General features: G+C 38.7%; 1 protein-coding gene across 2 annotated transcripts in view; it reads left to right on the top strand.

The window, feature by feature from the left end:
• Positions 1-14,622, top strand: part of rorab (RAR-related orphan receptor A, paralog b) — a 47,920-nt gene that overhangs the window by 17,253 nt on the left and 16,045 nt on the right. The window contains exon 2 of one of the 2 annotated variants that reach the window (XM_084405680.1): positions 13,832-13,861. The exons of the other annotated variant lie outside the window; for it this stretch is intronic. Coding sequence (XP_084261806.1) covers positions 13,832-13,861 — 30 coding nt within the window. The remainder of the gene's footprint in view (positions 1-13,831; positions 13,862-14,622) is intronic. 2 annotated transcript variants of the gene reach the window in all.

Raw genomic sequence — 14,622 nt, 5'->3', positions numbered from 1 at the left:
CTAACCCTATAGTAATTGCATGTAGTTACTCAGTACTTATGTATAATTATAGTGTAACAAAGACACTATTACCTTTGTAACCAAAGGTTTTCTATTTTAGTATACCGGTATTTTAAAATTACAATTATTCCTTAGCCTGGAAATCCAGACCTAAATCTGAAAGATTAATGGTCTGGCATCGACTAATGAAAATCGGCCAGCTCGAGGGGCAAAGCATGCATTTGAAAATCTCACTGCACGCAATTGGATAACACTACGACCAATCACAATAATAAACCCCATACGCTTAGCTACCAGTGGAGCTAACTGGTAGATTAGACTCTTGCCTTATCCGGTCGGCAAAACAGCAAAAACGCCCTTCTTGCAAAGGAACGATTTGAGCATATTTAATGAGCATCATTACTCGACGCCAGAGTAAACTCAACTTGTAAGCAAATTCAACTTGTGCTCTCGCGAGAACTCTGGATTTCCAGGGTAATTATTCCTGTGATGGCAAAGCTGAATTTTCAGCATCATTACTCTAGTCTTCAGTGTCACATGATCCTTCAGAAATCATCCTAATATGCTGATTTGTGTGCTTGAACATTTCTTATGTTGAAAACCATGAATGAATAGAAGAATAGAACAGCGTTTAAATAGAAATCTTTTGTAACATAAATGCCACAATCTGAGAGTTCTGTAGTTAAATTTTCATGGACTTTTAGTTTGTTTCTCTTCAGTTTCCTGTTTCCTTTGTTATAGTTTTCCACCAGTCGTTAGTTGTCATGTACATCCATTCAGTCATCATACCTGTTCATTATTTAGTCATCATTGTGCATTTAAGTTCCTCTTTGTTCTCAGTTGAGTTGTCCAGTATTGCCGTTCCTACACGCTGTAACGTTGCCATTCGCCTGCTAATCATTTGTGGATTACCTGAGTTTGTTTTATGTAATAAATCTTTTGTTTTGGAAAATCTTTTGGCTCTTCATCATCATCACCATCTGGACTAAATTGTGACGCAATCATTGTCCAGCACTGAGTTGTCTTCGTCACCACCATCCCTGTCCATCACAGACCCTGCTTCCACACCCAGTCTTCCTCTCCTCTCCACCAAAGCCAGCCATTCCCTTGGCTCTGCCTCCACTGACTTTCTTCAGCCCATCAGCTCCTCACCCCCTTTGGCTCCACTGGGCTCTCTCCTCCTACCGGCCTCACCTTGGTCAGACATTGCCCCATCATCGCCACAGACTTCCGGGCTGTCTGCTGCGCTCAATCCCTCCACCCCCACGGCTCCGTCATCCTCCTCCATCCCTGAGGTTCCACCGCGATCCTTACTCACATAGGCGTTGCCTTGGTCCTCTGGCCCTCTGACTCTGCCTTGGTCTCCCATTCCTTCAGCATCACCAGGTTTCTCGGTCCAACGGACTCCACCTGGGCCTTTACATCTCTAGGCATCATTGCTTTTGGTTGGGCTCAAAGGACCACCTTGGCTCCTCCCTCCATCACTGCCACCGTGGGTCGCCTCCTTCATGGCCGTCTTCTGGGTCGGCCATCCATTCCTCCCTGGATCTTATCACCATCAACTTCTCCATGGGTCCCCCCTTCGTCAACTCCTCCATGGGTCCTTCCACCATCCTATCCTCCATGCTTCCTTCCATCTGCCCCCCATGGATTTCCAGCGCCTCGCCGGTCCCTCGTCCACCTCCTGAACCAACACCCTTCGTCCCTCAAGCCATCCATCATGGTGCAAGCACGGGCCTTCCCGGGAGGGGGGCGTTCTGTCACGATCTGAGTGTTTAGTTTCATTTTCATGGACTTTTGTTTTTGTTTGTTTCTCTTTAATTACCTGTTTCCTTTGTTCTATTTTCCCGCCAGTCTTTAGTTGTCATGGACATTCATTCGATCATCACACCTGTTAGTTATTTAGTCGTCATAACTGTGTATTTAAGTTCCTCTTTGCTCTCAGTTGAGTTATCCAGTATTGTCGTTCCTACATGCCGTTACGTTGCCATTTGACTGCTAAGTTAGTTTTATTTAATAAATATTTTGTTTTGAGAAGCCGAAAATTGCCTGTCGAATTTTATAGGTTGAATTTTTAAACAGAATGAATATTTTGGAAGTGAAATCTGAAAGGTGAATATGGATTATTGAATTTTGTTAATGAAAACGTGTGTGAAATATTTTGAATTAAAATATATTCACAGCTTAAATATACAACCATGTTGAATTTCAGCCCATAAAAATTCAAGCCCTAAAAATACTATGCATTAAAATGCAAGCAATGCATGTTTTTTCAAGTAGTGCAATTCAACAAGCCTTTTTTTTTTTCAAAAACATTTGTCATTATTTTACTTCCATATTTAAACCTTTAAATTCAAATATCCCAGAGTCCCTGGAAACCAGATTTTATTAATCCCTTTGGAGGTTTAAACTCTGTTATCCTGCTGCTAACATACACTCTCCATGATCTCTTTATGTGATCTCTCGCTCTCTCTCTCTCTCCCTCCCTTTGGTGCATAACCGTTATTTTCCTCTCCGCAGTAGGAGCTGATAGCCCCCTCATTACGCACGGCAGGGGAACATCAACATGCTTTTTCCTTGCAGAGATTAACATGCAGAGCGGGTCATAAGCAATCAAATGAGCTGGTGTTGGCAGTTCACTACATGACCAGTCGTTCCCCTCCCTTTATCTTCTTTCTTGTCTTCTCTTCCCTTCTCGTACCTCCTCAGTGTGTATTTGTTGTTCTGTGTAACACAGTACTGCTCTACTAACCCAATTTGGCATAATCTTAGTGTTGTGCTGTAATGCACAGTGGGAGTGTTTGTGTAAGTGCTGTCTGGATCTCTCTGTGTGTGTGTGTGTGTGTGTGTGTGTGTGTGTGTGTGTGTGTGTGTGTGTGTGTGTGTGTGTGTGTGTGTGTGTGTGTGTGTGTGTGTGTGTGTGTGTGTCTGTGCACTCGTGTGTGCCTATTACGTAAATGCGATCATCATCTCTTGTAAGCCTGTCAGCCAGAAATAGACTGATGGAAAAATACAAAAGAAATAGTGGTGTGAAGGATGTGAAAGAGAGAAAATGGACTGGAAAGGCGATTAAATATAATGTGAAACTCTACCTGAACCTGACTGATGCTTAATATTCTCCATTTCCTTATGCCTTTAAAGTCAGCCTGAAACGGAAGTTGTGGTAGTAATTTTTCTTCCCTATTGTGACTGACGTTTATCCGTGTGAAATGGCTTCTCGAATTGGAAAAAATGTTGGGCGGGACATGATTTTGTCCATGGGGAATTGATTGGATTGTCAGATCGTTGTTGTTTGATATTGCTGTGACGTCATGTGAGTGACAGGTTGTCCCACCCTTGTGCCAATAAACACGTCATCAGAGAGAAGAAGAGATAATGCTGCAAGAGGGAGGGGGAGTTCATTTGATTAAAGATTACGAGTATTTGAAGTAAAAAAAATGTATGTGCACGGATAAATCGTTTATAATAAACACTGCAATATTCCATCAAAAAGACCCCAACATCTGCTTTGACAACAACAACAGACAACAGAGGTTACTTTGTTGACATATAAACTCCACATTTTGCTTTAGTTACTTATTGATAGTTCAGTGGCCTGTTGCACGAAGCTAGCTGAACAAACTCTGAGTTTCAGAGTGGGTTTAGAGTTGACAAATCCAGATAAATCCAACTTGGTTTAGATCAGGTTCAGCGGTCTCACAAAGTTCGGCTTAAATGTTCTCTGTCAATTCAGGTTTGATCCAGAGTTTGCGCTTGACTCTGAAGCGTGTGCACCTGAAAGTGTGACAGCCAATCACACGAAACATGGAGAGCGTCCGTTTGATTCACTTCTCGCAAGAGAGACAGCACAATTTACTTCTCTTCTGAAGGGTTAAGAAATCATTTCGAAAATGATCATGAAATTATAAGCGTTTACAAGGCAGGAATAAACGCTGCTTCAGTGAAAGTTTGAGAAGGCAGCTGAAAGAAAATATCTCACTATATCTGACGTTTAAAAGCATTATATATATATATAATGTAATATGTAATTATTCTATACTATATATATATATATATATATATATATATATATATATATACTATATAATAATTATATGAATATATTATATGAATTAAAAAAATATGTTCTTAATTAGAATATATGTGATAAATAATTTATTATTATTATTTTTTATATAAACTGCAGCTGGAGATACAGGGGGAGTGGCTTTGTTGCATCGTGTCACTCTGCTTACAGCTGATTGGTCCAGTTTGGGTTTGCGATCTCTAATTCCGAATAAATCCACACTCTGGAGCAGGTTAGGTGTGTAGCGCAAGTTGCCATGGCGATGAACACCGCTAAAAGCCAATCCACCTTCTTGTGCCCGAAAAAACAGAGTTTGCTCAAACTAATCTCGAACTTACCTGGGTAGCAACTGAAACCAGGCCACAGGGCTCCATAAATGATTATTTCAGTCTTTCATTCATTTGTTAAATGACAGACACAAACATGGACTGCGCACGGTAACGAGATGATATCTGACAAAACCGCATACACAGTTTTATCAACAATTTAGATTTTAAATTGTTTTGTCACATTTGTGACCATTTAGTTGCCCTATAATTGGCAAGTGTGCTCTGTGCAGTACAAATCCGTTTCTTATTTTATTAAATAATTATAAATAATCCTTTAAATAATTCATAATGAATTCAAATGGTATATAATAGCAAATTACATTTATTGATATCAGTAATCTGAGTAAATAATTATTCCGCAAAGTAATATAGTTCATCAGCCTAGCCTTTGTGTACACTTTCCCAAAAAAGTAGCAACTTGGCACATTAATATACAGTATGTGCAGTTACAGTTATATGTTTATCTATATTAACAACGGCTACAACATGGCCCATCCAATCAGATTCCAGAGTCTGTAATATTTGTTTTATAACATTTCTTTGCTGCATCAACTTTGTTTGACGTTGATTGATTCAGGAGTTTATGATGTTTGTGTCCCAGGGAGTGTGCAGAGCTAGAGCTGTGTGAGTGTAAAGTCTGTCATGGATATCAGTGCGATCTTCAAACCTGAGAATTTTGAAGAGAGAATACCTGGCACCAGTGTAACTGACATTCGCTGACTCCCACGGACTTCCATAGTATGGAAAAAACAATACAGACACTCTTCAAAATATCTTCTTTTGTGTTCAGCCGGTGAACTATCCCATTATGAAGCACTGAAATAGTCGAACAGAGTGCAAAAGAGTATGGAGCGGAGTGGAATGAGTGAGCTGTAACAACTTTTTGGCCTGCATTCCAGTTTTATCTCATTGTCTAAAAGACCATTTGTAAGAAAAACAGGTCCTGTGAGAAAAAATTGAAAGTAGCATTTAAAGTTGTCCCGCAAACAAACAGAATTAGATAGTGACAATGTTTTCTTCTCGTGGTTTTCTTTATTTTTCAGAATAGCAGAATATAGACTACTATAACAACCATAGTGTTGTATGGGAATCCTTAATGTGTTAATTTGAAGAAATGCTCTCTCAATAAATAACAACTGTCATGAATACTACATGCCTAATAATTATATAAAAATTAGAAGAATGTTGGGTAACACTTTATTTTACAGTGTCCTTGTTACTATAGTTAGAACTATAACCTTTGCCTAATTGCATGCAACTAAACCAATCCTAATCCTGCCCTAACCATATAGTAAGCACATATAGTTAATTAAAAATACTCAGTACTTAAATGTCTAATTACACTGTAACAAGGACACTTTCAAATAAAGTGTAACCGAATGTTTTTGTAAAAATAGTTTGATTAATTTGCACAACACTGATGTCACTGCTTTCAATTCCATAATACCCATTTACATCTTTTGATCTCATTTGTTTTCTTTAATTCTAGACATATAGCCTATACACACACTAATTGACCACACGCACACACCAACTGACTTATAAGATAGATAAATACAATATAGTTTGACAGACATAATGAACCATACGTTTTTATCAATCTAAACAGCAATAGAATTTTACAGGATATGACTACGAGACGTTCATCTGATCTTTGCTTTCCACACTGTTTCAGTGTTATTGCGGTCTAATCCTCTTCAGCCATTTTTTTTTCTTTTCATGCACATCCACAAAAACATGCTCTCTGTTCGCATAGGAGCCAAACTCAGCATGGAATGAGAATTACAGGGAAATTTCAATATGAACAGACAGAAACAAAGAGACTCAGGGGTAGGCTGTTTGAGACTGAGACCAAGGAGTTAAACCAATTAGAAATGGATGGAAAGAACAACGACTGGAGATTCGCTGTCATTTCGCTGCTGAGTATCATCAGATCTGAAGCCCCTTCTTTACTTAGCTTTGTGAATAAAAGGAAACAAAGCGGGCTTGTTTTTTCGTGCCTCTTCAGTTTCATTTCATAAATAGATTGATAAATAAAGGTTTGCAGTCAGATTCACTCTTTTCATCATTCTGATTTTCAGCTGGAGAGGAATAATGAATGTGCCTGCTCAAAAGCCGTAAGCCAGAACATTTGTTCTAGTCCAGCTGAAAATAACACATGAAAAAGAGCTAAGAAAAGAGAAAGCTCTTCTCATCAGTTTAATGAATATGCTGGTTTAAGCATCATGTCATTATAATCTCCTTCTTAAGATCCTACAGTCATTTTACAAACAATACACATTTTAATACGGATACTTGAGGTTTTCAACATTATCACTTTCACATCTGTGATCAAATACATTCTTGAAAAATAAGCTTAAATCTAACATATGAAATTGCACATCATTTACTATGTCTTCTATGGTTGTCAAGATTTCCGGTACTTCGGCATCAAGTCTGTACTGAAATTTTAAAGTGTGATGCTAATAGGATTTCTGCATTACTGGTAATAGAGTACTGGGTATTTTCGGTACCCACTGATAGGCTACTGCTTTCAAATGCTCCTGTGTGTATCTCTGTAAGTGCTCTGTGAAGAGTTTCAAATGTTTCTTTTTATAGCGTGTTTTTGAAGCGTTGAGCAATCACAGACATATCTGTTGAGCGTGTCAACACAATGTCCAATCAGAGGTGTTTGTTACACCGTGTCTACACCGGACGCAAGCGGTGTGATGTGACGCCTCAAAATCAAATAGAACCCAATATAATCAGTAAATGCTGTCTACACTAGATGCGGTGCGACACTACAAATTCCCGACAGTAAACTTATGCCCCATTCTATTTCTGATGTTCTTCAGGCGCTCGCGCTAATTCTGACACGAAAACGGTCGCTTCGTCGCATCTAGTGTAGACAGCCGCAAGCTGCCCATAATAACTGTCACACGTAATAACTGTCACATCCGGTGTAGATGAGGTGTTTGTCAAAATCCGCTTTTGTTCAGTGCGCACTTTATGGTGTATGTCCACTACAGCGGCAAAACTCTGCACAATGCCGCTGACAACACTAAAATGCCTCAACTTTGGAGTGTGTCTGAAGCGAGTATGTTTAATCGATTTTTTTCCAACACACTGGTAATAATCACATATATGAGCGATTACAGTTGGAAAGAAGCAAGCCTTGTTTCTGAATGCCATAAGTAAAGATATGCTGTCAATTTTATAAACTTTTGTTAACCCAGCCAGTATAATCACAGTGATAGCATCTAAACTGCAATATTTAACATACATGATATAACATCTGCACAGCCCTAAAGTGTAAACAATATGATTTACGCACTAAATCCAGCATAAACACAATCTTGGCACAATCTATATATATATTTTGGTAACACTTTACACTAAGGTTAATTTGTTAACATTACACTACAGTTGAATAGGGTACAATGTTTAACTAGCAGATATCACCATGAAACTTTCCCAGTTGATTACCTATATTAAGATGAGAAAAAAATGTATTACAAGTTTTCTGTAATTTAATGTTTAAATATGCAAATTAGGCAATATCTAATTAAATATGCACTAATTTGCATATATTTGCATATATGCATATATACATAAGACTTGTACTTATAGAATTTATCTATGTTTGAGGGCTGGGGGGAGGCTTTGTTTTTGACACTTATTGTAGAACATATGGTGATTGTTTTTAATGTTTCCCTGTTTATGAAAAGCTAAATAAATAATAAATAAAAATAAATAAAACGAAATCTGAGTATTGGATAAAGCCAGGTTAAAAATTATTTTTTCATTGTGTTCACATATTAGATGGGAAAAAAATTACAGAGGGATTTATGGATATCTACTTTCGTTATCCTGTAAATCAGAAAATACTGTCAATAGCCTTAAAAAAAATGATTTTCGCCATGTTTTTTTGGAATAAAATGTTATATAAATCAGGCTAGGAATAATATATTTACAAATCCCTCTGTAAATGTCTTCATAATATAACTAGGTACAAGACTGGAAAGTTTGGTGTATATACAGTGAGGAAAATAAGTATTTGAACACCCTGCTATTTTGCAAGTTCTCCCACTTAGAAATAATGGAGGGGTCTGAAATTGTCATCATAGGTGCATGTCCACTGTGAAAGACATAATCTAAAAAAAAAAAATCCAGAAATCACAATGTATGATTTTTTAACTATTTATTTGTATGATACAGCTGCAAATAAGTATTTGAACACCTGAGAAAATCAATGTTAATATTTGGTACAGTAGCCTTTGTTTGCAATTACAGAGGTCAAACGTTTCCTGTAGTTTTTCACCAGGTTTGCACACACTGCAGGAGGGATTTTGGCCCACTCCTCCACACAGATCTTCTCTAGATCAGTCAGGTTTCTGGGCTGTCGCTGAGAAACACGGAGTTTGAGCTCCCTCCAAAGATTCTCTATTGGGTTTAGGTCTGGAGACTGGCTAGGCCACGCCAGAACCTTGATATGCTTCTTACAGAGCCACTCCTGGGTTTCCTGGCTGTGTGCTTCGGGTCATTGTCATGTTGGAAGACCCAGCCTCGACCCATCTTCAATGCTCTAACTGAGGGTAGGAGGTTGTTCCCCAAAATCTCGCAATACATGGCCCCGGTCAACCTCTCCTTAATACAGTGCAGTCGCCCTGTCCCATGTGCAGAAAAACACCCCCAAAGCATGATGCTACCACCCCCATGCTTCACAGTAGGGATGGTGTTCTTGGGATGGTACTCATCGTTCTTCTTCCTCCAAACACGTTTAGTGGAATTATGACCAAAAAGTTCTATCTGACCACATGACTTTCTCCCATGACTCCTCTGGATCATCCAAATGGTCATTGGCAAACTTAAGACGGGCCTTGACATGTGCTGGTTTAAGCAGGGGAACCTTCCGTGCCATGCATGATTTCAAACCATGACGTCTTAGTGTATTACCAACAGTAACCTTGCAAACGGTGGTCCCAGCTCTTTTCAGGTCATTGACCAGCTCCTCCCGTGTAGTTCTGGGCTGATTTCTCACCTTTCTTAGGATCATTGAGACCCCACGAGGTGAGATCTTGCATGGAGCCCCAGTCCGAGGGAGATTGACAGTCATGTTTAGCTTCTTCCATTTTCTAATGATTGCTCCAACAGTGGACCTTTTTTCACCAAGCTGCTTGGCAATTTCCCCGTAGCCCTTTCCAGCCTTGTGGAAGTGTACAATTTTGTCTCTAGTGTCTTTGGACAGCTCTTTGGTCTTGGCAATGTTAGTAGTTTGATTCTTACTGATTGTATGGGGTGGACAGGTGTCTTTATGCAGCTAACGACCTCAAACAGGTGCATCTAATTTAGGATAATAAATGGAGTGGAGGTGGACATTTTAAAGGCAGACTAACAGGTCTTTGAGGGTCAGAATTCTAGCTGATAGACAGGTGTTCAAATACTTATTTGCAGCTGTATCATACAAATAAATAGTTAAAAAATCATATATTGTGATTTCTGGATTTTTTTTTTTAGATTATGTCTCTCACAGTGGACATGCACCTACGATGACAATTTCAGACCCCTCCATGATTTCCAAGTGGGATAACTTGCAAAATAGCAGGGTGTTCAAATACTTATTTTCCTCACTGTAGGTGCTACTGAAGTGGAGATTTCGGACTTGGAGTATAAGAGATAAGTAATTTTGAGAAAACGGGCTTTAAAGATTTATCATCAGCCAATGAGATTGCGCATTCAGTCCTTTTACTTTCACAATTGGTTGCTGATAAAAAGGAAATGACCATATTTGGATCCGACAGGATTGTACAGAAGAGAGAGAGCTTCCTAACGGTGCATGTGATGACAGGGTGCCGGTGTTGTGCCGAATTTCGACCCCGCCAAATTATTACCCCCCTAGTATTGGTAGGTTTAAGATTAGTTGTGGGGGAGGGGTTAGGATTAGGGGTGGGGTTAGGTTTAGGCAATCAGGTACTGACTTCAACGAGGGGGGTAATAATTTGGCAGGGGGTCGAAATTCGGCACAACACCGGCAGCGATCACGGAGCAGCGGGAGGATTAAGGACGCAAACTTTTGTTGAATTTATGAGAAATCTACAGACGCAAACAGACAAAGTGTAATAAAATAAAGACCTAAATGTGTATTTCGGACTTTTTTTCACCACAAGTCTGAAAGAAGACATGTTATTGAAGACAAATATCCAAAAATCTCAAAATTGACCAGTAAAAAAAAAAACGATGTTTTTGCCTGCCGTGTCTCGCCTTAACTAACATGACCTAACCATGAGCAATACATGTGTTACTGTATTTGTTAACTTAAGTTAATAAAAATACAGCAATTCATTGTTTGTTCATGTTAGTTCACAATGCATTAACTAATGTTAACAAGATTTTAATAAAGTATTACTAAATGTTGAAGTTAACAATAATTAATAAGTTAAAGAATGTCAAAGATTAATAAATGCTTTATAAGTGCAGTTCATTTTTAGTTCATGCTAACTAATGTAGTTAACTAATGAACCTTATTGTAAAGTGTAAAATGCTCAAGAAAGACGTCACTACCTGAACCTCACAGGGAATGGCTGCCGTCCGCGTTATTCGCTTGATATTTGCATAAAGTCGGGAACTGCCTAAAGTCCCATTCACACTGCCAGCGCCACAGTTACAAAGCGACATGATCCCATTCATTTTCAATGCAGAGCTGGCGACACAAGCGACAGTGACCATTGGCGACAGAATGTAGACGCATGTTAAATGACATGAGTTCAGAAAATGTTCATGCAAATGAGCTCCCAACTTTTTCCCTGGCCCGCTGTCAATCCCACAATTCATTGCGCGAGCGTGAAGCTCAACTTCCATAGGAATGAATTGAAAACGCTCGCTATGCTTCACAGCAATGGACACTTTCTGAACGCTTGTGAATTCTTTCACTATTGCTAACAAAGTATACACGATTTAAGAGATTTATTATGCAGTGTAGACCGCTTTTTTGATTATAGCGGGAGTTTTTGAAGGAGTGTAGATCTCTATGCAGGCGCTGAACATAGTAGGGATTGACAGCTTCAGTGATTATAAAGGGAGTGCTCTTTGCAAGTTTTCTGTTTATTACATGTCACACATAGTTTGAATAAAAGTTTTGTTTTTCATGCTGCTCAGTACACTGCAAAGTTTCTGGATTTACAACTGATTGGCTGTGATATATTAACCATAGCAACAGGCAGGATAAAACTGTTAACAAAAATGTTAAAATAGATGTGCATTAAGTCTTAGAGTGTAAATGCAAACTATTAGACCTGCCACTTGTTCTATGTCTATGTGTTTCTTTGTCCTTCATTTTATTAAAACATTTTTTACTTGATCTTTTTATAAACAATGTTTACTTAAACATTCAAAGGCTACATGCTGATGCTGTTTACATGTATTATTTACTTATAATTATTATCATCATAAATTAAATTAAACTAAATTTATTATTTTCTATTTTCAATAAAATAGTAAAATTGTTCCAACAGTCTGGTACCGAAATTTATACGAGAAACCGTAAAATTGTACTGGTATTGGTACCAACTACTGGAATTTTGGTACAGTGACAACCCTAATGTCTTTCAATTTATTGGTTGTCTAATTTTTCTCGTGCTGTGTTGGACATGAACTCTTTTATTACTGAGTCTAATTTACAAGCAGATGGAAATTCATTTGGCACAAATTACTGGTTAATGCTTTGTTGATTGGCAGTTGCCATTTACCACTTGTATCTCGTTTCGACAGTATCACTAGTCATGACAGATTGTATTTCTCTCAGATGGACACTTTACATCACAATAGAGCTGGCTGTAGTACAATAGCCCTGATTAAAGGGAGTGGATGGATTAATGGTGATTGACTGCGCTGGCCTGAGTTGCCCTGAATGTAAAAGCGTAAGCCAGGGCCTGTGATGACTTGGGATTACAGAGTGCCTTCAGGTCTCTTCCAAACAATTACATAAACATGAACGTGTACTTCATGCACTATATGTGTACTATATTTTAGTATTTTCTTTATTATCATATTTAGCAATGTATTGACCAGGACGTTTAAAGGGGCATTTCACCCATTTGAACATTGTTTTTTATTTAAAGTGGGTCATATATGTAGTCGAAATGTAAAAGAAATTTAGAATTTGGTGCCTTTGTGACCGAGAAAAGACAAAAAATAACTTCAGGACGCATTTGTATGAAAGACAACAACTCCCACAATGCACCACATTGCACAGCTCCGCTAGCCACTCCCACTAATCCAGAAAGCGCATATCTGCCTATAAGAGAAATCACTCTTCCGTCTACAAGTCTAGCTACCACCAGAGCTTGAAATTAATTTCACATTCACACAAAATGTCTAGTTAGTTGGCGAACTCATTAGTGCATTACTCCTCGTTTGTATTTCTTTCGAAAAGGTGAATTATTGCATGGTACCTGGATGTTCAGTCAGAACATATGCGGTGCGAAACTAGGAAACTAGTTCACAACACAAACGTCCGTGTCCTCGTCTGATTCAGAGATTTCGTCCAGGAGAAATTGTCATCGTTGAAAATCTTTGCCACAGACGGACTCTATCTCTGTGTTCGTAGCGGTTCGTAGTTGCATAGTGAGATCACCGGCGCCACCAGTCCGCCCTAACCCGAGCCAGTCCGGGCTCCTCGTCCGCGGCAGGCAGGTCTTCTGCCTCGGCTGCTCTTCGCTATAATGCGGCTTGTAAAGGTAGCCACAAACACCTGATTCAAGCATCAGACTTCCGAAATCCTCTTCCTCTAGTCTATATCATTTTGAGTACTCTCCTCCGCTATTGTCATAACTTTACATCTGTCTCCACAGCGCCTGTTAGCTTAGCTTCAAACAAGATGGAGGATATTGCTTTCAGTTTCAGAGAGTAAAGTCCCACCCACTGATCTGTAATAGGTCTGTAGCGTGAGCGGGTCCCGCCCCCTGGGAAAGATGAGGAACGAGTGCTTGTAGTCTCAACAGAAATCCCCCCCTCTTACACTTCCTCCTACAATGACGCAAAATGACGATTTTTGCGTCATTGTAGGAGGAAGTGTAAGAGGTAAATAACGGATTTCTCCCGTCTCAGGGGAAAATGAGAGAGTGTTGCACAACCATTCAATAGTATGACTGGGTTTCTAACAATGCAAAGCTTAATGCAAATGGGTGGAGTGTCCCTTTAATTGACTAATGTTTGCCATTTTCAGATTATTGGCTGGTAGTCACCCTGCTCTCTAGATATTAGCATCCATCTTGAAAAATCCCTTAGCTTTTCAAGGCTAAATGTTTTGTGGTATCTAAATCAAAGTGAAATTATTCTAAAATCGCAATTGTTTTTTTGTTTGTTTGTTTGTTTTCATTTCTCATGTAGGCAGAGGTGTAAAAAGTCACACAATATACAAGCCCTGTTTAATATGCATTTTATTTCTTGTCTTTTTCAGATGTGTCTTCAGTAAAGAAAACACACACGTGTAAGTATAGTTTTCATGTAAGTGTAAATTCCTGTGGCCACAGATGTTTCTGTAACATATTCTAAAAAATGTAAGTGAGGAGGAGACACCAAACTTCTCGAGCATTCAAGAAACAGAGAATGTTGACACTCACTTTGACATCCATCTCACTTTGGTTTAATCAGATTTTTTGGGTTAATGTGAGAAAGTGAAAATGCATGCTTTGATCTTCAAGAATAGGCAGATCAGATGACGGTGATAATAAATGATGGTTTAAAAAAGTGCTCTGCCACCAACGCCCATCACTTTTCAGGAAGGTTTTATTTCTGGGTAATTGTTGCACCTCACCTCCTATAAGATTGTTTTGAGATATAGCTGCTGCTTAAAGTTGTGTTTACCAGTTTGTCAGTGGTGTAACTGATCTTTCTCACCTCCTCTCCCCCCACACCATGTTTACATGTACAATCTCTCTCTCTTTTATGCAACACACACACACACACACACTCAAACACAAACACATATATGTTTGTATGTACATGTGTATACAATACAATTTGTTATTTTTCATCAATTATAATTTATTGTATTATTTCTGCTATTATAATAAATATAAAATATTTTGTTCTTATACAAAAAAATGACATTATATAAAATTATGTTTAAAAAAAAAGTTAACCTATATGAAAGGTGAAATATTATGCCCCTTTTCACAAGATGTAATCAGTGGCTGGCGGTGCATTTCACACCTAGGCCTTCAGTGGTGTCCCACCTGAATTAATCCA

Source organism: Rutilus rutilus (genome assembly GCF_951802725.1).
Source record: "Rutilus rutilus genome assembly, chromosome: 3".
Lineage (NCBI taxonomy): Eukaryota > Metazoa > Chordata > Actinopteri > Cypriniformes > Leuciscidae > Rutilus > Rutilus rutilus.
Note: the sequence above shows the minus strand (reverse complement) of the source record. Positions and strands in the feature narration are given on the sequence as shown.